The 26039-nt window shown below is 48.6% G+C and overlaps 1 protein-coding gene across 11 annotated transcripts in view; it reads right to left on the minus strand.

The window, feature by feature from the left end:
* MAGI1 (membrane associated guanylate kinase, WW and PDZ domain containing 1) overlaps positions 1–8611 on the minus strand; it is a 314918-nt gene extending 306307 nt beyond the window's left edge. For all 11 annotated transcript variants that reach the window (XM_032193828.1, XM_032193824.1, XM_032193821.1 and 8 more), the window contains exon 1: positions 8323–8611. In XM_032193828.1, the coding sequence (XP_032049719.1) occupies positions 8323–8611 (289 nt within the window). The remainder of the gene's footprint in view (positions 1–8322) is intronic.
* Between the last annotated feature and the right edge of the window lie 17428 nt (positions 8612–26039).

Genomic DNA, 26039 nt, shown 5'->3' on the forward strand with positions numbered 1-26039 from the left:
CGTATCTACATAAACCCACGCCGGTCACATGCCCGAGGAGCCTCACCCAAGAATTCTAACTATTTCGATAGGTGATGCACACAGCTTCTGCAGGCTCCTCCTCCCTGCCTGGGTGCTGAGACAGAAATTTCCTCCGTACGTAACCTTCTGGGAAGCCAACCCTTGGACCAGCTCAGCACCGCTGTGCTCAGCGCCCTGCCTGGCTTTTGCCCCGTGCAGTGATAAAAGCTGGCAGCCCCACGAAGGATTCATGCAGGCGATGCTGTAAGTTCAGGCAGAAATACCTCCGCGGGAGTTTAGGTCAGCGATCGATGTTCTCAGCCGGTCAGTACTTCTTCATTTTCCAAAAAAAATGGGGAATACAGCTACGGTGAGCATAGCATCATATTCTCCAGCTCAGATCTCCCTTTGGAAATGGTCTGAGTGGCATCAGGAGCCCGGAGCGCACACAGACCATGCAGAGCTGACAAACTGCTGCATGCCACTGCTCGGCACCTCTGCTATTTGCACTTACAACCAACACACAGGATTTGCTAGGATAAGGGCAGAAGGTAACTTAACCAAAAGGAAAAAACAAAGCCAACCCCCAATAAACAAACAGCTTCTTATGGACTTGAAAAAACCCCAGCCTGCAGTCCTCGGAGTGCCCCGTGAGCGCGGCAGAGCCAGCGGGCTCCTCTCCACCACAGAGCCGAGCGAACTAAGACCACATCCTATATTAGTCACTCCATTGTTTAAGGAAAAATGCATCCCAGAGAAAGAGAAGGACACAGCTCTTTGTTTTGTATGAAATTAATCCCTCTCTTGCCCCGAGGCCAGACGGATGCCCGAGCAGCACTGCCAGCTGCCGAAGCCCCTCAGCAACACCACCGCTGTCCCTGCAAAGGGGATGCTCCATGGGGAGAGACACCAACAGCCCCAAATCCAGCGGGGGCACAGGTCTTTCCCCACACTCGCTGGATGCCAGCTCGCCCAGGCCACGCCGTGCCACGCATCCCCCAGCTGTCCTCCAGCAGCAGCCCCGAGCAGCACGAGTTATTTTAGACACAGCATCCTCACCGGGTATTCCAGTAGATTATACACTGACGCAGGCGTTTAGGGTGACCAGAACAAGACGTTTGTCCAAACTGCCCAGGGACAGTGCTCTGTAATCAGCTGGAAACAGCCACGCGCCTGTCCGGCCCTGCACAAAGCATCCCTGCCTCTGCTCTTGAGGGACAGGCTTGCTGCTCACAGCAGATCCCCCTCCCTTCCTCATCTCCTGGTTTCAGGCAGGAGACGGCCTCAGCATCGGTGACACATCCAGCAGCAAGCACGGAAGGCTCTGCTGATCCCAACACTTCCAGCACCCTTCACCCCCCACTGCCCAGTGCTCTGCCTTTCCTCCAGCCATCCTCTGCCTCCAGCAAAGCCCCACTGGGCTGTTCCTCTGCAAGCCTGAGCCCCAGGAGCTCCCTCCTGTATCCCTGATGCCTGAATTGTCAACTGGGAGCAGTGCATGCACCTTTGGGAAAGGAGGGACACGGCTGCTCTTTGCAAATCCCCTGCTATTTATAAGAGAGTTTTTCTCACGGTTATTCCGCAGCCCAGGTCCTCGCCTCCCCAGTTTAACCTGTTTGGAGTTACCTTACCCCCCTTTCACTTACGCATCCAAGTAAATAAATATATAAATACAACCAAGACATCCGTGTCTGTCATCAGTTTGGGCTAATGCCCACTTAGTGCAGGATCTGCACCACGGGAATACGAGAAGTTTCTCATTAAAGTTTTTTTTGAGAGCACGGTATCTGCATGGCTTTGTTTGTGTTGAGGGAGTGGCTGGATTTTCGGCAGCCTCTTTTTCAAAGGCTTTTTGTTAACAACTAAATGAAAAACCCCAGAGTTGAGGTTTTCCCCTTAAAAAAAGCCACTGTGATTAGGGATATGAAGAAAGGGAAGCCGGCCTCTCTCTTCCCAACCTAATTGTACCAAGGCACTGACTTTTGGGTTCCAAAATTACAGATGTATAATCCAAGACAACCAACTCTTTCGTCAAGGATTAGCAAAACCATGTAAAGCTGATTCCTCACTCAAATGCCTTGCAATTGTAAGTGCATCTGTTCCACAACAGCTTTCTTGTTTGTTTTTTTTTGTTTGTTTGTTTGTTTTATTTTTTGTTCTGTTTCCCTTTCGAAGACAGGACACTTAACGTTGCTTTCGCACCACGTAACGAGTGATGTTGTTTAGTCTAATAAAGGCCGCTTAATGAAAACCAACAAATATTTTTACGTTTCTTTCTTTTAAGTTATGGGACAAGCCTCTGAAATATAAAAACAGGAACTGTTCTCAGTCAAAAGCCAAGACTGTAAAAATGTAACCCAAAACATCAGGACCTGAAAAAAAAAAAAAAAAAAAACACAACTATTTTGTTTCTGAAAGGTTTACTAGGGGCAGTTAAAAATATATATGAAGGCTTAAAGAAGCTTACTAACACAAAACAGTCCAGCACAAGTGATGCCAAAGCCAGCAGCAGGGACTAGCAGAGAACGGTGCCATCATTCCAGCAGAGCAGCTCTGGAAAGCACTGCCAACGTCAGAGGAGGATGGATGGAAGGTCTGACCTTTGGAAAATGAAAGGTGGATCTGGACAAAAACAGCCCCGCCGCCCCGAGCCATGCTGCTCCGACAGGGCCAAGAAGGATGCTGGCCCACCTAGCTGGTCTGGAAGTGAAAAGAAAAGGGAAAAAAAAAAATAATCCAAGGCTGCCAGCATACCAGCCCAGGGTAAAGGCTGCCAAGCTGCTCTGGAAATAGGCAGCCTCTGCCATGGTTCTCCATCAAATCAGCAGAAAACAAATTCTGGCCAATAGCCCAGGCTCAGGTTTGTTGCCCAACAGCAGATCCTCGCAGAGAAGCCCAGACTGAAACCGGGGCACATATTTCATACAGGGACCTCCAGACGGAGAGAGAAGCCTCAACGAGGGGCACAGCTCGCCGCAAGCAGTGGTGCAAGCCCTAAGCACAGTGAGAAAGCAAAATATTCAGCGTCAAGAGACAAGGGGAATGATGATAGCAGTGAAAATGGTGTTTTCCAGGAGCTGCTCCTGCACTCAGCAGTGCTGTCGCTCAGTGCTGAGACACTGCTGCCACCGTCCCATACACGGTGCCTCTGGTGACAGCGGGGAACTTCATCCAGCACAGCAAGGGTGATAACGCTCAGTTTCTAAAAGGCTTTTTTTTTTTTTTTTTTTTTTTTAAGCTAGAGAAAAACCCTGCAGAAATACAGACCCAGAGGATCCTGGATTTTGCTGCTCCTGGAGCTGGTACCGGAGCGGGAGGGTGCTCGGGTATGAGGGCTGGTGCTCAGCCCGGTCTGTCTGATCCCAGCGATGAGATTGCTTCTACAAATTCATGGCACCTGTGCACACAGAACCACTATTCCATGCTTTTCATCACAAAATTTAAGTCGCTTGAAGCCCACACAGATCAAAAACCTGCATGCTTTGATTTATGGAGTTCCAACTGAAGTAAGAGATCGTGGAGAGAAAAAAGAAGGAAAAAAAAAAAGCTGAAATAACTAACAACTATAGCATATGTCCTGAGTAAAGAATGCAAATAAGAAACTTAGTCAAATTAAAGAAACAAAACAAAACACACACACATCAATAGAAGTCCTAAGGATGCCACCGCTGCCCATGCTCAGACACTGCTAATTCAGTAGAAAATGCCTGAGGCAGCAGCATCTTCTCAGCTTCCTTCAAACTGTGCGATGCTGAAACATGCCAAATGGGGAACTTGTTGGCCCAGATCACCCGTTCTGCACAGCCACAAAAACGCTGCTCAGAAGATTTTTACAACTTCGTGTCGCTGCCTTTGGTAACCGTCTCCCTGCGTGCGCACCCACCGTGAAGAAGCAGGATATTTCTCAGGCATCAGAGAGACAGAAATGGTCGAAGATTCATGAACAATCACAGCCTGGACCAGAAAAAGATGACTCCCAGAAAAATGAAACACGTTTTGCTTTTGATGGTTGGGCCTTCAAACCTGCTAAGAGGTTAATTTCACATTTCCAACACGGCACACAGAAGGGGAATCTTAAACCTCACAACAGCAGCTCGATAATTCACTCATGCAGAAGTTGTAACTGTCTTAGAAAATACACTGAAACAGCGCACAGGATGGTGTTAACATCTTATTTTGCAATCCTGTTGAAAGACTGCTCGTAATGAGACTTTAATTGTGATTTAATTGTGCTGTGATCTGACTGGCCATAAAGAGGGAGCCCGGAGTCCCATCACAATGGGTGGAAGGATTAACCTTACTGAGGAAAACATAATCCCGTTTCATGCCATTAAAAGGCTTGTATTAATTCCCGAGCATTTTTATGGCACAGGGACGTGGCAACTCAGCTCCACCACCCATCCCGCAGCTCTGTGGAGGACAGGCACCTAAATCCTGACAAGTACCAGACTGTAAACGCAGGCAGGGCGAAGATAAGGTCTTCCTACCAGCATTATTTCAAGGGGCAGACATACACGTTTCATGACTGTTAAACGAAGTAGCACTTTAAAGAGAGAAGATGACTGATTTGTAACAAAATATACGAGAAGCGATGCGAAAAAGAGATTCTGTCTTCTTCTATTTGACGTTTCGGTAGTGACTCGCCCTGCCTAGTGCTCATCCCAGAGGGTCACTGTCGAAAACAGGCCTTGTAAATCCAACACGCATGAACATCTCCAAATTTCTGGATGGCAAACCTTTCACTCCACTTCAAATCCACTTAAGGCCTCAAAGAATTTGGGTCAGCCGGAAAAAACGCTTACAGAATTCACCGTGCCAGCGAGCGGCACGCGGCTGCCCCACCAACAAAGGAGAATGCTTTTTGGAGCTCACGCCTGATGCTGCAGAAACCAACTCCTGGGAGCGATGAGAGCTCACTGCATTTCTCCCCATCTCCCCCGGCAGCTTTTCCCTCGAGCAGAGGCAGTCAAATGCCCCAAACAGCCCGCACAGGCTCTGCTGCAGCTCACAGAGGTGCGGATGCAATGACGGGCATGGGCGCATCACAGAACCACAGAACTGGAGGGGTTGGAAAGGACCTCAAGAGATCAGCGGGTCCAACCCCAAGTGGTGTAACCTACTTAGTGCAAGGTGTCCAGCGGTGCTGTGCTGCTTCCCAGAGTTGGCAAAAGTACTGGATGCACACAAAGTTACAGATGCACCAACCTTTTTTATTTTTTTCGTGTTCTATACTTAAAATCAAAAGGAGTACACCACTCGTCTCACCAACCCTGTCCGGGAAAAAAAATAAATAAAGAAAGAAGGCCCAAAGACCAGCTCTTGGAAACTTTCTGGAAAAAGCAGGTTTTGTTCACGTTGGTCGATGAAGCTGATTTCAACACTCGGCGCTTGGCTCCTGCAGCGAATGCCAGCCTGACACCAAAGTGCACAACCACTGCACTGAGCCTTACGATTGATCTCAGGGTCAAGTTAATGTTTGAAAAGAAACCAATGCAGCTGATAGCACACGGTAAACAGTGACTGATTCTGTTTGGGATCACACCTGCCCATTTGCCCTGAATGTGGATTTAAAAACCCAACCACGTAGCTCCTCCGTGCTGTGGGAGCTCCAAAATACCAGGGAAATTATTAATTGCATGAACTGATTGAAATATCTCATGGCTTCAAAGCAACTGGTTATTGAGGGCTTAGGATCCTGAAAGAGACTTTTCAAGGAAGCCAGGAGTTGAACAAAGAACTGAGAAACATTTTAAGTAAGTGTATGAAAACATGGGCTTTGACAGATCTCCTCACCAAGCATCTGGCTTGGGAGCATCTGGCACAGGTCATCGAACCAAAGAGTACAAAAATAAAAGGCCATAAGCTAAAACTTCTCTGAATGTGTCCGTGCTTCCTTCAGAGGGAGACGAAAAGCCCAAATATCTTTCCTGAAATGAAACACGGTTGATCTGTGGTAGGCACGGCACGATGAAGTTCTGCTCTGTTCTGCCCAACTCTGCGAACCGGGACACATGAAAAAGAAACAGGGTGCCTGATTTAAAATACTGCCACTTTCTCCTGACTTATCTCAGCGAGCTGTTTTGGATGATGTGAATTACATTCAAGGAAACCCCAATGTTAGCAACGCAGCCGAGAAACCATCGTGTTAAGGCACTGCAACTCTTCCACGGGAACACGCTACCACGGCTCCTATAATCCAATCTATTAATTCCATACTCTCTGACCAAGCAATAATAAAATTGCATTTATTAACTCCACAGGAGTTAATTGCCAAATCCAGCAGAATTTAGGCACAGATGTAAGCTGGAAACAGTCATAAAAGCACCGCGTGTTAACGGAGGTTTCTTTCACACGTTTGACAGTTCTGTAAGTTACTAAGAGACATGACAGCAGGTTCTTCCTCTCTCTCCCCAAACCCAAGCAACTCTAGCAGTATATATTTTTTCTCAAATATAATACCAAAAAAGGGCACATATGGGGAAGAGAAAGGAAAAAGCTTTAAGTTCTCCATTTTTCCTCACTCTCACAGGGTAAGCGAAGGACCAAGAAATCCCACACGAGCAGTATTAAATGCAGTTATTCCAATTCATATACGTTCCCCATTTTTGTACTTTGTGGGAGCCCATTCAAAGTTACAACTCACAAAAGCAAAAGAAAATACTGGACGCGGACCTGTAAGTCTATAAACCTGACTTTAATGACAAAGCAAGTGCACGGCTTGTTCAACCTTTCTTTCACATCCCAGCCCCTTGCCATCCACTCAGCGCAAGGTCAGAACAGTTATTCTCTCTGTTCAGGCTGGCAGATGACTGACTCATTTCGAGTAAATTTCCTGTTTTTCCAGCCTTGTAAATGTCATACGGAATAGACCAGGCAATAAAACGTGTATGTTTCCAGGCTAGGATTGCCCTAACACTTCAGCACCGGCTGACCGGGCACTAGGAACTGGGAAGAGGAGAATCAGAGCTAAACATATGTTTACAATTTCATCTTCACACTCCTTTGCTGTCTGCTCTATTGCCACACACCTCCTGTTGAATGACAGCCGCCATCCCCATAATGAGGTTTTTAATCAACGTAGAAGCAATGCATTTTAATTAAAGCCCTCTCCTTTCCTACGCATACACTCCTGATCTGCGAGGGAGTTCCCTGCTCCGTGCAGAGCAGCGCACGGACACCCAGCTCTCACCGAGGGAGGCACACGGAGAGGCTTTCAGACCACAGAAGTACTTAATGACTGAAAAAAGGGGGATTTCTGTGAAGGAAAGAAGGAAAGAAAAGCAAACAGCCCTGCAGTAACCAGGCTTGGCTCGGGACGGGGGCGGCGCAAGGCTCAGGTGCCTGCCCTGGCTCCAGGCAGGGCTTTCAGCCTTTTCTCCCACGTTCCAGGTAAGCCCAACCAGCATGCGGAAAGCCAGCTGTCTGCCTCTCGTTTTGACCCTCCCGGAGCTAAGACACGTTTCCTAACACATTCTGTCCTTTCTGGTGTATTCCCGGGACAAGTTTCTATTTACACTAAGCAGCATTTCCAAAATAACCCGAAGTTTAATGGCAAACTCCTTGCAGGGAATGACCCCCACACCTTCCGTCACCCACCGCCACCGCTCCCGTTGCAACATCGCAGGCTGCATTTTAACACCTGCTAAAGCGATCAGCACACAAGAAAACCTGCCCCATTTCCTCATACTTTTCCCCAGCTTCCTCTCCCCCTCCGTCCTGGGCGCTCCCCTCCTCGCTTTCCAATCAAACGGAGAAAACACAGGAGGGAGCACAGACATTTCTCCGGAGAGGACAGTTTTCTTGGAGGTTTTCTCGGAGGTCTGGCACTCGGCTGGGGCCATCCCACAGGCTCCAAACTTCCCAGCAGAGCTGTGCTGAGGGGCTGGAGCACCTTCACCTGCCCACTGGGTGCACCCTGGCCAAGGGGACGGGGACCCAAAGGGACAAGGGTCCCGCCATAGGTGTGTGGCTGTCCCCTCATTGTGGGTGGCAGCCCACCAGCACTTTTTGGAGCAGGGTCAAGCCGGCACCCAGCAGCATGGCTGCTCCGAAGGATGCTCGGAGGCAGGAGGTGGGCACCTCTGCCCACGTTGGCCCCAGGACCCCTAGCAGTGTCCTCATGGTGGAAGTCACTCGCTGGGCTTTGGGGCACAACTCTGGGCTGCGTCAGGGTGCAACGCACCCGTCCCTATCTCCGTGGGCACCTCGGCGCACAGCCATGCCCACGGGGCCACACGTGGCTCCCCCAGCCGCCCCTAAAGCACCCCACGGTGCCACGAAGGGCAAAGCCACCCTCTCCACCCACCCCTTTCCCCCTCGCACCTTGTCTGACGGCCTTGACCACGATGGGCTCCTGGCAGCTGCGGATCACCTCCAGCACGTCGTAGCGCGGCAGCCCGGAGACGCGCACCCCTTGCACCTCCAGCAGCAGCTCCCCCTCGCTCAGCGCCTCCTCGCCGCCCCCCGCCACCACCGCGCCCGCGTAGGGGAACTCGCCGTGCTCCGCGCCCCCCAGCAGCACGAAGCCCAGCTGCCCCCCAGGCCCCCTGCTCAGGGCGCACTGCCGCACCCGGCCGGCCCAGTGGCTCTTCTTCTGCACCACCCGCGCCATGGCGCTGCGCGCTTAAGCAGGTGCGCGGGGGTGCAGAGCCGATGCTTCATAGACCAGACGGTGCAGAGCCCTGTGCTGAGCCGTGCTGAGCTGTGCTGTGCTGAGCCGAGCCGTGCTGGCCGCTCAAGGCATCCCAGCCGCCGCCGCCGCCGCCCTCCCCAGCGTGGCTGCGCGGCCGCGGAAGGGAGCGCGCCGCTCAAAAAGGAAATACAAAAAAAAAAAAAGGGGGAGGGTAGGGGGGGGCGGAATGGAAAATGGAAAATTAAAAATCGGAAGACGGGAAGTAAAAGTTGGAGCGGAAAGGAAAAGTCGAAACGAAAAAACGGAAGGAAGAAAAAAAAAGAAAAAGGAAAAAAAGGAAAATGAAAAAAAAAAAAAGAAAAATGGGGAAAAAAGAAAAATGAAAAAATAAAAAATTAAGATAAAATATTTCAAAAATAAAAATTAAAAAATTAAAAATAACAAAAGAGAAAAAAAAAAAAAGGGAGAAAAAAAGAAAAAAAAATTTCAAAAAAAAAAAATCACAAAGTGCTCCGGCAGCAGCTCCCCAGCAGCAGACCCGGCTCCTCCTCGCCCTCCCTCTCCCGGCCGCCCCGGCCCCAGCCCCGCCGTGCTCCCCCTGCCCCTTCCCCGTCCCCGCTGTCCCCGCCCGGTGCCCGCCGTCCCCCCTCTTGTTTTGTTCCCCTCGGCTCCGTCCCGCTCCGCGCCGCCGGCGCCTGCGCCCTGCCACGGCCCGCCCCGGCCCGGCCCCCGCCCGCATCCCCGCCCCCGGCCCCGCACCGAGCTCCCCCCCCCCCACCGCGGTTGGCCGGGCCCCCGAGGGTCGGGGAAGGGGAAAGGGAAGGGTCCTGAGCTGGTCCCGGGGGGCTGCAGCCCCGGCGCGATGCCCACGGTGCGGGGGGAGCGTAGGAAAAGTTGCGCGTGTGGTGCCAGCGCTGCGGGGATGCTCCGGGCTCTGCTCTCCGCTTCTGGGGGCTTCAACTTAGGGCAGTACCGAAGTTTGGGGAGTTTGGGTTCCCGTTCAGTTGGTCAGAGCTGTGGTGGGTTGGAGGACAGGCATCTCTCCCTCCACCCTTGGATCCATCCATCCACCCGCCCTGGGATCCATCCATCCTGCTGCCCTCGGCCCCAGCTCTCCAAAGTTACCCAGAGCCACTGCAAAAACTCCAACGGGGGAAATAAGTGTGTGTGTGTGTGTGCAGCCAGCTGTCCCTTCCAGGTCGTGCTCCGTGCTTCCAAACCTGAAAGCCAGGCCTCGTTCCAAGTGGTTTATGCATGACCGAACCCCTTCCAGCAAGGAATTCAGCTGTCAGATGTGTGCCTGCCCTATTTTGCTGCTCATCCGGGCTGAGAAGTGACCTAGTGAAACAAAGAGCCCCGTCCTGCTCCCTGCGGTGCCCTCATGGGCTCCCTGATGGCACAGCCCCGGGACTTTTGCTGCTGCCCACATTGCTGTCACCCCACATCTTTCCAGCCACGTGTGTACCCAAATGATCTGCGATGCTGGCAGCTTGGGGCACACAGACCCCAAAAGTGGGTGACAGCAGTGCCTTCGCTGCCCTTCCAGCTGTCCCAGAGGAAGGAGGGAACCCTGTCCCCTGGAATGGGGACGCTCTGCCCACTGCCACACAGCACAGTTCATGGGATTCTCAAGCTCATGAAGTTGGGAATGAAGGGAAATGCAGGAAAAAGTCCTGAAATCCAAGTTCTCTGCTGTGCCCAGTGCCTGGCTCCTTCCAGCTCTCTGGAAGGTTTCTTTCTACTCAAGGCTTTACCACTTTTCACGCTTAAAGCTGAGCTGATGCTCTAGCTGGCAGCAGCCGTAGCTGCCTTTCAGCTGCTTTGGCTGCCTTTGTAACCAGCTACCCAGTTTGTCACTTTTCAGATCAGGGCACACTTTTTATGTTGCCTTGACCAGTAAAAGCTGGATCAGCAGTCAGGCTAAATCCTCCAGGGAATAAAGGCAGCAGCGTGGCCGAAGGGAAGGGTTTATGCCTCAGCTGCATGCCAGCTGCAGGTTGTGTCACTTGTCTGAGGTCACAGCCCAGGGAGGCTCCCTCCTGCTCACGGCCAGACCTGGGTGTGACATTTTTATCGCCGCTGTTTGCGTGGGGTGTGATGTGGCAGCCCCACAAAGCCAGAACTCAGCTGGGACCCATGTGAGCATCGCATGCGTTGTGGCTGCCCTGACCAGATCCCGCAGCACCACTCCAGCCTCAGGGGAAAATAATCGAAAAACACCATTTAGAAAAACAATTTAGCTAATAAAATTTATGATAGGACAGATTTCTGAGGGCCATTTTTTGTTTGCTCACAAACACTGCAACAGTAACGTACGTGTGATCTGTTCCCATCCTAATCCTACCGCTGTGCTCATGTCTGGGCCACCGTGTTCCCAAAATTGTTCTTGCCAGTAATTAACAAACTCGCAAAGCTTAAGCAGAAGTTTCTTTTGATTTTAGGGCTCTCTCTTCAGTTTTCCTCTGTGCGTGCTATGTTTGACTGACTTCCTTCCATCTTCTGCCAGCTGCGTCCAGTAGGGATCCAAAGTTCTAGTATTCTGCCCTGCTTTTTGCAAGGGTCTCTAAGTGCTTTATAAATGTTAATTAACAATGCTTCACCTGGGATGATGCCTTCTTCCTCCTTCAGAGGAAGGCTTGCACACTTTGAGCCCCTCTGCAAATACAAAATAGCAGCTAAAATGGCTCTTTCAGAAAGGACATTGACCCGCAGTCTTGGTCTCATAAGCATCTCTGAAATCTTACGCTGTGTCCTGTATTTTACAATGGGTCAAAGTTCTCAAAGTTTTGATGAGAAAAACCATGGTTTTTACTTGTGTTGGGATGAAACATTACATTCAGTTACTGAGAACTTTGTGGGTTTATCAGAGTTCAGAGCCATACAGTCCCACCAGAGAGCATTAAAAAAGATCATAATGATTAAAGGCTATAAAAAAAAAAGTACAGATTACTTAATAGAGCAGAATTCATTTTTAATTTCCAGCTAAAACCCAAACCCTCTTTGACATCATAGGCCTGGAGGCTTCAAAAACCCTGAGCATGTAGACATAAAGAGACTTTAAACAAGGTCTAGCCTTCCTGACATCAAGGTTTCCTGTCAGTACACTCATGCTGCTAGCATCTATCAGTAGGAATGCCATGGTTTGCTGCATTTCCCAAACAGGAATTGCTGTTCACAGCAATCCCAGCACACTCCTGCCAGAGAGAAGTTTTCTGCATGGGGTCCAGGTTTCTCTACAAGCTGGTACTGCCGCTCCATCCTGAAAGGCAACACCTTGAACAGGACTTCACCAGCATCCCACTGGCAGGGATGCTGCTCCAGCCCATGGCATGTACTACAGGAGACCGAGCAACTCTGTGACCACAGGATCCCAGGAAAAAGGCAGCTCACCCCTTGCTGGGATCCACCACATCACCTTTCTCTACAAATTTATTTCAATAATTTCACACACAGCAGCATATAAAGCTGAAGATCAATCTCATAACCATATTAAGACACTCCGGGGTGTATTTCATAGGGCCATTAATATACTTTTGGGTGGTTAAAGTCACCCACAGCATAAATTAATGGCTTCATAAAACATGCTCTGTCATATCGTACAGCTTAAATAACACAGCAGGCAGGGCATCTTGGGGATGTTGTCACACTTCTTGGGCAAAACCCAAGGGCAGGGAGCAGCCACCTGGATGTGGGCCTCGGGGTGACCCGCAGAGAGCATGAAACCAGCAGTCATCTTAAAGAGCAAGATTTTAAAAAAATCCTACACGTGAAGGAGTGTGGATCTCATTAACTTTCATTAGCATTTGTGCCCCTGAGTTCATTAGCTTCTTTCAGACACATCTTCCCTGCAGAAGCCGTTGCCGTTCCAGGATGTGATTGCCGTGGGTGCGGCTGTTTGGCAAGGACCGAGTCAGTCTGTTCCCAGCCTTGTAAAGCTCCCAAGAAGTCCAGAGCAGAGGGGATAGGGCACAGCCTGTTGGTTATATTAAGGATCAGATTTACTTTGCGAGGGAAGCTGAGCCTGCCACATGTTTCCAAAAGAAACCTGAAGGAAACCTCCCCTAGGTATCCATTTTGGGCAGCTTTTGTGGGAGTGGAGGTCTGGTACACATAGGAGCATTTACCACTAATAGTTTCAAAATGGAAAAAAAATCCTGACTTTTCTAGTCTTTCTTGTCTGTGATCTCGTCACAGAAGGAGCAAGTTCCTGCCCCTAGTCTGGTACATATTAAGTTTTACCACTTCACATTCTTCTCTGGGAATTTTTCTTTTGCTATTTTAATGGGCCCACATGAGCTAAGAGGGACTTTTCAGTAGACAATAGCTTTGTCCTGCTAAGATAAGCTATCCTAGCTCATCTGTGTCAGCTGATAAGCCTCCTCCTTTCTGCTTCTGGAAAAAGAAGGGCTTACCTCTGATTTCTGCCATTAGAACTCAGCAGCAGCTGCCCAAGACACCAACACTGCCCGCTTTCAGTTCAGACCCTGAAAGTCCCATCCTCTCCTTTGTTCCTTCTCAGAGGTGTCCATCTCACGAGTTCATTTGACAATAAAACTAGACACAAAGGCTCTGCTTCTCCAAGCTAACTGGCACACAGGACTGAGGCAGTACAGTGTCTTGCTTGTTGCCTCTCCCATGCAGGATTTTTCTCAAATGTGAAGAGTCAAAGCCCAGAATATTAATAGCAATACCATGTACAGAACAAACACTAGAAATCCCTTTTCCCTGTAGAAACTGACAGGGAGGAAGATTTCAATGACAGAGAACTGGTTTTGTTCTTGAAAAAAAAAAAAGTCCAGGTGCCCTCAATACAATTAAAAGAGAAAAAAATTAAGTTGTCTTGTCATCATGAGGCATGATGACAAGACAGGACAAGGATTTGGGGAGGAGTTCCCCCAGAGCAGTACCAACGCACCCTTTCTTCAGCAGTGAAGTAGCTGGGAGGTCCCTCTCTGGGTCACACTTGTAATTCTGGCAAAAGCCACAACAGACGAGGCAGCAGCACGGCCCTGATCCTGCAGCCATCTGGGGACTGGCTTTGCTTTGCTCGTGAGAGTGATTTACAGGCATCAGACAAGCCACATGTGTAAGGCTGAGCACACACATAAATGTTCTCAGAAGCAGAGCCAATTAACACACCACAAGATATCATTCAGTGATTTGGAAGATATACAACCCTGTCTTGCTTTTTGAAGCAGCGAAGCAGAAGAATTCATCGTGGTGTCTGATGTTGTATCTTCACAGAAATGGCCCTGATCTACTCTCTCTTTGCTGGTCCTGTAAAAGCATCTTCATGCTAAAGCAGCATCTACTTCACATTCAAGCTTGATCCAAAAAAAGCAGCATCTTGGATGCGAGGCGCTACCCCTGCAGTGCCTTACCCCCTATGGAAAGATTATGATCATCATTGCTATTTATATATAATAATGGCCAGAAGCCTTGGCTGGGATGAACGGCTCCCAGGGCTGACTCTGGTGAACATCAAGGGAGATGCTCCTCTTCTCCAACCAGCTCCAAAGAGGGACTCGGGGCCTGGGAGCAGGTCAGTGGCAGTCAGGCTTCGGATTCCTGACTCCTTGCCTGGTGTCCTAATATTAGCTCGCATTGTCTCCCAGACTGGTGTAATTCTTTCACATGAACCACAGGCCCAAATTAGCATGTCTCGCTGCATAATCTGCCAGACCATCCTGCGCGCTAAATTAATCAGGGACTGAGCAAACATCATGGGAACAGCTCTCGTATATTGTATGTGGGCTAAGCTATTCCTACAGCATTGTTTGCTTTCTATTTTCCTAGCATCATCACCCAAGTACGTTGGGCCAGATCCTGGAGCGTTGGCTGTGCACTCCTTCCTGCTCCAGCCCCGCATTTCTCTGCAGCACGGTGAGGAGATGAAAGCCAGCTCTGCCGGGAGCGAGCTTCGGGAAGAAGTGCTAACAAATAAACTCCAGTTGGGCGGCAGATGAGCAAAGCGAGAAGCAAGCGGGAGCGCGAGGGCTTGTACGAGCGCCAGCCTGTCCTCACGGAACATGCCGGCCCCCTCGGTGTGGTATTTACAAGCTTCCTTCCTTGTTTCGCAGTCAGCACGCTGACAGGTTTTCCTCCATCACATGGACATCTTATCTCAGGGCAACTTATAGAGAGATCTGGCTTCCTCCTGCCACTGGTCTCCTCCTCTCACAGAGCTCACCCAGCCTCCTACCCCTGTGAGGCCTGAACCAGCAGAGAGATGGAGGAAATGGCACAAAGCCCCATTGAGGCTCGCCCAGCCCATGGGTCGCTCAGGAAATAGTCATGGCCTCCTGAGCTCCTCCACAGGTGATGGCACTGGAGGTCTGGCCTGCGGTGTCCTTGGGGTGCCCGCCAGCACTATAAGGCCGCTAAGTCACGGGACTGGTTTCGTGATGTGCCCACAGGGCAGCAGGAAGCCGAGCAACTGGTTGAACACCATCCCTTCCTGGCAGCAGGACTAGTGCCGTCAGCCAGCCATGAAAGATGAACCGCGTCCCTGGCAGGCTCCATGAGGAAGCAGCCCCACCTCACTGCTCAGCCCAGTGGAGGTTGAGACGTCCACAGCCTTGCCCGGCCCACTGCCACCTGCCAGACCCATCACAGGCAGCTACAGCAATGGGGACAAATCCAAATACTGTCCCCATCACACTGCAGGGACAGCTCAGCTCCCCATGCTGAGCCCTCAGCACGAGGTCATGGAGGCTTTCTACAACCCCAAGGCTGCAAAGCCCGATGCAAGAAGCACATCCATATGGCACCAGGAGGTTGGAGATTGCCTCTCATATATCTGAGCCACATCTCAGCACTATTTTACTCTTTTTTTTTTTTAACTGCAGTAGAATTAAGTTTTAACACTCCTGACTTGTATCAAATGAGCTTTTATTTGAAGATCCGGATCCATGGAAACAGAACCGCATTGCACAGTGACAGACAGTTCACTGCCCAGCAGAGAACCAGAACTGGAAGGAAGCAGCCCACTGGAGGATAACCAGCCAGGAACTACTGGTGCCTGCTCTTGTGAGCTGCTGCTCCCCAATTACTCCTTGTAGACAACATCTAAAACGAGAGAATCATCCTTGCACTATTATGACATTGGTTATAAAGCTGCTCCTGGCATATACAGTCCTCTTTTCCATCGCCTCTATGTGTCACCAGGCCCTACATACAGCTCTGCTGGCTGGAGATGAGTCGTGTTCGTCCTCCACAGTATGACGGGGATTAGACTCAAGGCAGAGTAGAAGGTTTGCTTTGGACAAGGTCCAATTTCAGCATGTCGATAACTTATAAAAACACATTGCTATCCAACCAAGCAAGTTTCAGTTCCTGGATGATTCAGCAGCAGCACTACAAGGAAATATGGACTTGAAAAGTTCCCCTAGGAATTCCCACAAAATTCTACATTAAAATAAAATGCTCTCAGCCCAGCAACGGGATGGAAAATGGAAAGCATGATCCTCAGCTGCCATGTCTGCAGGGACCCCTAAGAGCTGGGAAATGTTTATTGGAGTTTCAGTGAGGGGGAGAAGAATGTTTTGGGTAAGAAGGCGGAAACCAGGTAGGGGAAAGCAGCTGAGCAGGAGAAGGAAGGAAAATACAGATCGGGGTTTAGGTCTGGCCAATTTGCAAGGGCAGCAACTTTGTTGTCACTACAAACATGAAAATCTTGTGAGCAGGTAAGAAAGAAGTTGCAGTGAGAAACCTTTAAAAAACGTATTCGGAAGGCAGCCTGAGAAGCTTCAAGTATAAAGATGTGAGGACAGCTCCAAAGCTCATCTGAGCACTTTGGGTTTTGGACGAGATCCATGCCTATTTAAGAAAAAGAATGATAACAAGAAATATAGAAGGAAAAGTGCCACACAACTGCCCAATGCTAATTAATTTCTGAAAGGGCATGGCAAGCCAAAGATGAAATATTCATCTCCTCATCTGCTCTGACCTCTTCCAATTCATTATCCTAATGTTAGCTTCAGTGCCACATTTAGCTTTTGCCTGCATGCAAAGTCAGCAGGGACTGGGCGGCCCTCGCTCAAGGTGTAAGAGCTCTTCTGAACACATTTCAACAGGAGATGTAATGAAGGGAACTAAGAGCTATAAAACCACTGCAGTAGCTTTAAGTTACTCCAAACATTGTTACTGGGCAAACTGCTGTTTGGTTGGAAACACTTTCCAAGAGACAGCACATCCCCTACTCCCCTCTCTTATCAGCAGACCCTAACACGCACTTGCCCCATTATGCCCAGAAGTGCTGTGCAAGGTCAGCTGGCAGCTTCTGAGCATCCTGGCGCAGAGCTGCCTCTTCCCAATGTGCCATTTTCCAGCCCATGCTGGGCACAGAGCTTGTGTTCACCAGTGTGCAGCCTTCAGGGAAGTGCTCAGCATCCTCCACAACGACCAATTCCATCCTTCCTTCATAAGGCAAATCCACATACATCTCCCTGAGCAGTACAGACCCAATCCTCCATCGTACAGCCCACAGGACTCCCACCAGCCAGGGCTGGCAGTGGCGCTCAGCCTCTTGAAACCCTCATGTACTTCAGTCTTCCTGCTTTTAATTGCTGCTCAGTGCTGACATTTCAAAAGGATGCTTCTTTGCTCCCTCTTTTGTGTAGAGCCTGGTTGTATTTTTTTTGCTCACTGCTGTCTCTTCCCCGGAGCCCTCACTAATGAATGCAGCATGCTGATGACCTCTCCATTATAAATAGTTTAATATTTTTAAATAAATATGGGATGGTGCCATGATTGTGTGGGTATTTCATCTAGCCTGCAGCACAAAGAGCTGGAGCTGACAAAGACAACCACAGCTTTATTTGCCGTTCTGTTGCTTATTTGTCAGAGAAAGCAAGGAGAAGGGGCCAGTACCCCGTACAGTAACGGATGTGTTATTATAGATGCAGCACAAGGAGCTGCTCCTCATCCCAGGGCAGCAGATGGATGCAATAAAGAGAAAACTTTCTGGTTGCTATTCAGTTACTCGAGATCTACAGTGCTGCAGAACCATTAGCCGAGCCACAGAGTGAATCAGAGGAAGGTGCGTGGCAGGGGGAATTCTGTTATACGATTTTCCACTGCATTGCAACAGAATTAACACATTAGCTTGACATTTAGCTGATATAATTTATTCCTAATAGGGGAGCAAAATTTATCCTGAGCAGTAATATGAAAAATCAAAAATCAAACCAAACCAAATGTGACAATGGAGAAAAGAAAGGGAAAGAGCCCAAGTTCAGGTCAGATTTTGCAACATGTTAATTAAGCTTTCAGCCCAGTAACTTCTGTTGTCCTAATTTCTCTTCCTTCCTTCTGGGTGCATCCAGATTTCCGCTATACAGATCACGGTGGGTTAGATCCAGGCTCGCTCATCCCTCACCACCAGCTTAGCTTCTCAGGCAGTAAAAGGCTCACAGAGAGCTCACCCAAATGGTACCCAAGGGCTCCTCCACACAGGCAACTCCCAGGTGGCATAAAGCCAGTCCTGATGCTCCACATCTTCCATTCCCAGCCCACAGTTTTAGCAAGACACGGGGTGTGAACAGGGACTGCTGCCAACCGAGTAATCTACAGCAATGCAATCCGTCCCCATGGACAAGGAGGAGCAGTGATAGCTGATACCAGCTGTTCCCCAAATGTTTCCCCCAACAAGTCTGCTCCTGGGCTTGAAACCCAGCTCTGAGAGTTGAGAAACCCACGTGTGGTCACACATCTCCTGCAGCCAAACATCGGGTAGGCTGGTAGCTACTCAAAGGCACTAGCCCTGCAGCTGTGGCCTTACACCTTTTGCAAGCCACAAAATGCAAAGAAACTCCTTCCCCCCCAGGTAGTCACCTGAGCTCCCAAGTGCCACATTAAAGCCCCATCAGTTTGGTTTTAACCTGATTTATCCCAAGCTGAAGCCACACAGGTTTTCTGACTCTTCCCTGTGCCACTTCCCTTGATGGCACTGTCCCACCAGCACAGCACGAGGGAGGGAGGAGGGCTCCTTCAGGCACACCACAAGCAATTTTACTGCTGAAATGGGGAGCCCTGCATGCCCAAACAATGCTCATGCATGGCTTGGGACACAGCTGTCACTATTAGGGGCTGCAGAGTAAGTGGGTGCCCTCCCAAGGAACCCATGCAAGCACAGGCAGCAGCAAAAGCTCTGGTTTTCCCAGATTCAGGATAAAAGGAGGAAGAAATGTGTAGTGAAAGAGCCTATTTTAACAAATCAGCCTTGCAGAGAGCAACACAAATCCTGCCTCTGCCTGAGAGCTTGGTGTGAACCCGGCTCGGGAGGACAGCAGAGGTATAATTACATAATTGCCTCTAAAATGCATTATTTATTAAATGCTTCGCATGGTGCCTCAGCAGCTGGGGGAGGCAGTCCCTGCCCCAGGCAGGACCCTCACACCACGCTGCCCATCACACCAGCCCCCACCAGGCAGGGGGTGGCAGCCCCCAGGAGGTGACATCCTGAGGGGACACACAGGTGCCTGCAGCCCTCACATCACCCTTTCCTCCGCCTCCCAGAGGCCAAGCACTTGCATTAGTTCTGGTTCACTAACTGCCTGGATGGAGATTTTATTACATAATGTATGTGTGCATACACACACACAGCCCTGTAGAGCTAAACCTCCTCGGTGAGACAAGGTGGGTGTAAGTGCTCTGTCATTAACCAGCGAGGGGAGGGGGGAGCATTGATTAAGAAAGGGGGGAAGATAACAGCAATAAACCTTCTTCCCCACAGAACCTGAACCACAGTTCACAAAACATTAAATTTCTAATTATAAAACCCAGGAAGGTTTAATGTAAGAAGTGACTTGCGAGACAAAGTAGAGAGTTTTCTCTCTTCATTAAAATATCCCCTGAGCGTCATTTCTTTGCCCTTAATCATGATCTTTAAGGCTTCCACAGGCAGGTAGATAATTAACACAAATCTCGATCGCACAGCTCTCAGCACCGCAGCTCTGTCCACCAGCCTCAGGTATGCCCAGACAAGGAGGGCAGTTGTATCAGCAAGGGCAGTGCCACACTGTGCCTGAGGGTACAAAGCTCTCCTCTCCCACCCCAGGTGCTGCTGGGCTCCCTCCTCCCTCCAGCCCAAGCTCTGCCCTTTGCCTAAGAGACATTAGGATGTTTGTTCTGGGCCACCAGGAGCAGAGATCCCATCCCAGAGGGAACAAGGTGCGTTTATCATGCACAAGCAGTCACCGCGTGCACCACTGAGCTCCCCTACACGCACAGCCAGCAACAAACTCATTTCTTCCTGAAGCTGAGGATGAAAAATAGGATGTAAAACCAAATTATACTGTTTATGTACATAATTCCCTGTGCATATGTATAAGAGCACGCTCGTGGCCTATCCTGCACTGCATCTGATTCTCATTAGGTGCCTGCGAGCCCTGCTCGGTGGGGTTTTATCGCTCCCAGTGACACAGTTACAGCTGGGCTGCTCGCTCCCCACGTCTGCCCTGGCATGGCTGCACAGCCTGATGAGAGCAGATCCATATCAACATGGCTTCTTAAGTGACAACCCTGTTGGTTATGGGCTAGAAATAAAGCCAGAGCTCTCCAAAATGAGTTCTGTAAGTTGGCTGCTAGGGTTTTATTCACAGTAAGTGGGAGCAGAGCGCAGGAGGCAGAGTCTGGCTTGGCCCCACAGCCCAGCACCAGCCTCCTGGGAGGGTTACACCTCATCCAACCACAGATATGGTGTTTGACTCAGGGGGCAGCTTTCCAGCACAAATCATTTTGCTAATCTATTTTTCTTTCTATGAATTCCAGCAATCCCCCCTCCTCTGTGTGCCTTGGCTGCATCCCCGTACAAAAGCAGATCACAGCACATTCCCTGGGTAAGCAGGTACAGAGGCACACAGGGAATCTGGCTGAATGGGCACCAAGCCTCAGCTTAAAGAGCTTTAATAGCTTGCTCTTCAAGAAGTTGATGTGAAGAAAGAAATTAGTGTTCTGGGATGGGCAGAAAAGCAGACTGAATTCCTTCCTACATTCTTTGTCACCTTCAATTGAGAGGAACAATTTCAGAGCCCTTGATGCGTATCAGAGACATCTATCCTGCTGGTGATCTTCCCTGTAAAATGCAGATTCACCTGGCAGCAAAAATCCCTGCAGTAATCAGCAGGAGAATAATTTAACATATTTACAGATTTTTATTTTTTTTCTCTCCTGCTGGTAAAGGAACTGGAGAGTTACAGATTTACCCTAAACCTGAACTTTTTATTAACTCTGAAGAGACTGCCAGAGTTGCTCCTATGGAGCCAAAACCTTAGCTTTCCTCTACTGATGCAGCAACAAAATGCACAAGTTTAAACAGTTTTTAATGCACAATTGAGAAACCTTAGCAGCCCTAATTCTCTTATAGCCACCAAGCCCCTCTAAACAACAAAACAGGCAAAGAAGTAAATTAATTTCTTACCATTTCGTGGCTCATGAGAGTAAAAAGGCCATGCAGGACCACCACAGCACCTCCTAAACCCCACAGATTCACTGAGGGTGCAGCAACTTCTGGAAACATCCCCAGTGCTGCCCACTTAACTGCATCAGAGCCTAAAACTTGCAGAGAATCCCCTTCTTAGTGCTATTCCTGCCCTAAGGGAGGGCTTCAGGGTACCCTGCACTGCCTTTATACCCCTTATCCACAACAAGCCTAGCACCTGGTGGCCACCATTAATTCCATTAAATTTATAAAGCAATTAAAACTGGGTGAGCAATGCCAAAAAATCTCAGTGAAAGTCCTCTCAGCTTTTTAAGCAAATTTATTCCAGCTGGGTTTGTACTTCCAGCACACCAGCATCCCACACATACCCCAGCATGGGAGGTCAGAGGCACAAATGTTTTTGGAAGGGGTGAATTTTAACTGAGAATTAGAAGATGTATGCAAATTGTGAGCTGAAGCGAGGGTCTGTGCAAGCAGGAAACACTCACAGGCCACGTGAGTTAACCAGCTAATTAAATCAGCACAGCACAGAGTCTGTGAATGAGCTATGGGTCAGAGAGTATGGAAAAAAGCAGACATGGAACTGATTAATTGAAGGTAGCTGTGATCTGTCTACCACTAATTCGGCTGAGCAATTAGAACTGGGCAAGGAAATGGTTTTGCACTTGGAAGAGCTGGAAATATTTCTTTGTTTTATCTCGGGACAAAAGAAATGTAAACTGAAAAGGGAAAGAAAATTCAGACAAAGTCAGACAAAGTCTGGCCTGAATCTGTTTAGATTAGTTTCCAAAGTGCCATTTCCACTCTGGCCTTATTATAATTCCTGCTTTATAATTATCTTACCTCTGAATATGAAAAAGATGACTCAGGCTGGCTATCTGGAAAACAATTTCATTTTAAACATTGAAAATATTTCAAACTGTTAACAAAGAGCTTTATTGAAACCTGTCTCCTCAAAGTGAAAAAGACATTTTTAACAAGTCAGCATTATTTTTTTTGGAGAAAAAGTCTTCCAGCTAAAAATCCTTGACCCCATCAGTCATTTCTCTGTTGCATATTACCAAGCTCTAAAGGCAAGAGCCTTGGAGAAGGTCATGTTTTCTTAGTTATCTTAAATGAGACACTCTGTCAAACAGCACTTATTAATTAGCCAGACTCTGAAAGCAAAATATGAGTGAGGGAAGAGGGACTGGACAGTCACAGTCCGTATCTCCCACACCTCCTTGATCCATAACTTTCATTTTGTTCTTCTTTTAATTATTTTAGTTATCTTTAATGATATCAATTTAAAAAAAAAAAAAAAAAAAAAAAGGCATTCCTCCAAAGAGAAGACTGGGGAAATAAGATTTCAATTGACCCTCAAAATCCTTTTGGGGTGACTCCATTTCCCATGACGGAAGGCTCAATACAAGCAGGGCACTAAGGCAATAAGATTCCCCAGCCTCTGAAGACTTCAAGTGAACAAATGTGCTGTTAGCTCTGGAGGACACACCGTGTAAGGACCTGGTCTGACCCTCAGCAGAGCCCAAAGGAGAGCTTCAAAGGGATGTTTTGACACGTAAAGATAAAGTAGGCATTGATTAGGGTTTATTAAGACCTAAGATGACTGGCACACAAAGGCAAGAAGAGCAGATTAGGCAGTTGTGATCATTTTGAAGGTTTCTCTGCCATGTCTGATTGACATTTAATCAAGTCGTCCATGCAAAATGTTTGAGTTGGTTGATTGAGTCCAAAGAAATGAAAAGTGTTGAACTTCATTTGAATAATGCTGGTGTGCAGCTGTGCAGTTCTGAACGGCAGGACGCTGAAAGTGCCCCCAGGAGCAGGCTGAGACACCCTGTCTCATACTTTTTCTTTTTGATCAAAGGTTATTTGAGTTCTTGTGTGTATATAATTCCATATATTTCACCCTGACACCAAGGCTGAACACCTTCACAAAGGTGATTGACAATTTTTTAGTTGCTTCTTTGGTTAAGGTGAATGAGAAAAAGCTTCAACCACCAACACCAAAGACTGTGAAAGATCGATTCATTCTTCCTTCCTGGAAGCTAAAAATTCTTTTTAATAACTTTTTAATAAATGATTTACTCTTAAAAGGTTCAAGGATCTCAAATCAATTTAATTAGAAACAATAAACTTAATTAGACCTCAGGATGACCCTGCACCTAAGGCAAATGTTTGACTAATGGGTAAGTGTCTATCAGAGGTCAAATCCTGTGCTGGCCATGTCGGCAAAAGCATGAGAAAGGCAGAAAAAGGCCGAAGCAGAAACTCTCCTGGTAAAACACCACATAGGCACAGCCTTTGCTGCAGCGCAAAGCATTTGGGAAAGTGTTCCTCGGGGGAAGAAGCCCAAAATCGTACCCCAGACACCCCATGGTGCTGACAGGAGTCCTGGATCAGTCGTGGCAGGACGAGGTGGAGCCCGGGGCACTGCTGGCTCCAGGAGAGGAGCAGGCAAAGCAAGGTGCCCTCACGCCCAAGGGCTTCTCCTCTCCCTGCAGGGACCCACGGGCTGCACAGCTAATCCCCTGCGTCTGGTCCCCGTGATGCATCTCCTGAGCAAAAGACACGACGTCGTGGATAACACCGAAATAGCAACATGTCTCAACGTTTGGCGTGCTGTTGGAAAGGTGACTTCAATTTGCTCTTCGGCCCGGGGACGAAGGACCAGCAATTTGATGATGGGGAGCTGTTTGAGTCCTGCCTGGCAATAGAGGAACTGGCAGAGGCACCACCTGGCTTTGTGCAGCAAAGAAACAAGGTCAAGGACTCGGCTTATCCCATCTGTGGTATTTTTACACTGCAATTTATATTACAGGAGGAACAAGAGGCCCTGACAGAAACCAAGGCCCCATAGACCAGGAGGAACACGGGAGGAGAGGCAGCGCGTACCTCAGAGCAGCTGTGCTCCAGCTCCAGCTCCCCAAGCCCTCTCCAGGGCGGGCTGGGCAGTCACTGGGATGTCAGGGGGATGATGGACCTCAGATGGACCTCACACTGCGTCTGCCTTTGGCCTCCACCTACAAAAGGCCTCTCGGCCCTGCTGAGGAGCCACCTGTGTGGATGGAGCTCCCTGGACACAGGGTGGGGAAGAAGGGGGCTGCAAAGGCATGGCGGGGCAGCAGAAAGGGTGGGAGGCAAGATCCAGCTCTCCTCGGCTCACTGGGCTGACAGGAATTTGCTCCTTTTTCCCTCAGCACCTTTGCACTTCACTGCCGGTGTTGTTATGCTGGCCTCAAGCCTCTGCGATGCTCTAAGCATCCTCCTGTGTGAATTATGCCCGCAGTGAAAAAACAATTTCCACTCCCAGTTACATCAATATAATCCTTCAAAAGATGATTTCAGCTTTGCATCAGTGCTTTTGATAGACATAGGCCCCTTGAGCCCAGCTTGGCTGTGACTCAGACACGGATTTCAGCGGTGCTGCTCTGGGAACACAGCTCTCCTCCCAGCCTGCAGGCTCCCGGAGCCTCAGCTGGTTTGGGGAAAGCTGGGGCTGAAGACACAAAGAGTACAACCTGCACAGGAGCGAGGAGCCGTGCCTGCAGCACCCTCGTGGTCTTTTCAGCCCATCCCATCCCCACAGCATTTAGGGAAGGGCTCTGGGCTCCTCATTCACACCAACTGCCGTGGGGTTTCTCCCGGCACCTCTTTATGCTCAAGGTGCTCAAGGTATGAGCCCTGTGTGATCTCACTATCAATATAAAAACAGAAGAAACATTTTAACAATGCACAAAAAATAAAACAAAGCAGTGGATTTGTATTGGAGACCAGTCTGGCTCTGCCACTGATTAAGGTTGCAACTTGTACAAAAAAAAAAAAAAAAGTTAAGGTAGGTAAAGGCAAAGATGTTTACTGCAAGCGCAGCCCAGGAAGATTTTGGATTTTGTATTTTTTTTTTGGCTGGTTTATGAATCGTGGTTGTTTTGACATGGATCTTTGCAGTGACGTGTGTCATTGATGAGATATTTGATGTAGTCAGCTCGGTAAAGCCAAACTCCCTCTGAAATGAAAGTGGGGTTTGCCTGTACGACAAGAGTGTTTAACTGGCCCTAGAAACTTGGGATACTTGTTATAGGATAGTTTAAAAAATAGAAAAGGAAAAGACCCAAAAAAAAAAAGAAAAACCACTCCCCCGCCCCATATTTAGTGTATGGTCATTAACAAGGTATCCCATAGGTAGAACATGATTTATTGAAAACTAAAGAGAATGTCCTGGTTCTGCTAGAATGGAGGGTTTTGTTCTACTCAGGGCACTTTATATGAAACAGATGCACAGCCGATAAATCAGGCTGTCCTGCAGTAAGGATAGACTGCATTTTCTGTATAATTTGCCTTGCTCTCTGTAGGCAAACATTAGGGATGAAAACGGGGCTACTCTCGCTTCCTAAAAATCATTGATTATTATTGTTGGAGGAAAGAAATCCTTTGGCTTGTAGGATGTAGCAGTGGGAAGAACAGTCGATGCAAAGCTCCCTACAGAAATCACTTCCAGAGCAAGTGTTTGATTAAAAGATGAAACAAAGGGAATACTTGAAATTTACGTTCAGAAGGACATTCTGCTTTCTCAAGTTTTGCTTTTTTTTTTTTTTTTTTCAAATGGCTGCCCCCAAAAGCAAGCACATTCAAATTTTTATCTGCAAACTTTTTTTTTTTCTTCTTCTTTTTGGCAACACCGTTAATCAGCGCTCAGGCAGCCTGCAAGGCTCTGCGAGGTTTGGAGTGATGCTGCGGGGAGATGCAGCGATAAAGCAGCAGGACCCAGCAGCCGAGGGAGGAATGGGCTTTGTTTGACAACTGCTCAAATATGTATACAGAAAGCCATAACGTGGGTGGCTTTCAGACAGAGTTTAGAATGCAAAGGGATATTACAGTTTTTCAATAAAACTCGTGAGAGCGGTGCCATGGGATAGGATTTCCTGGAGTTTTCTGCTTACGAATGATAAATACGTAAGGCACAAG

Source organism: Aythya fuligula, chromosome 10 (genome assembly GCF_009819795.1).
Source record: "Aythya fuligula isolate bAytFul2 chromosome 10, bAytFul2.pri, whole genome shotgun sequence".
NCBI lineage: Eukaryota > Metazoa > Chordata > Aves > Anseriformes > Anatidae > Aythya > Aythya fuligula.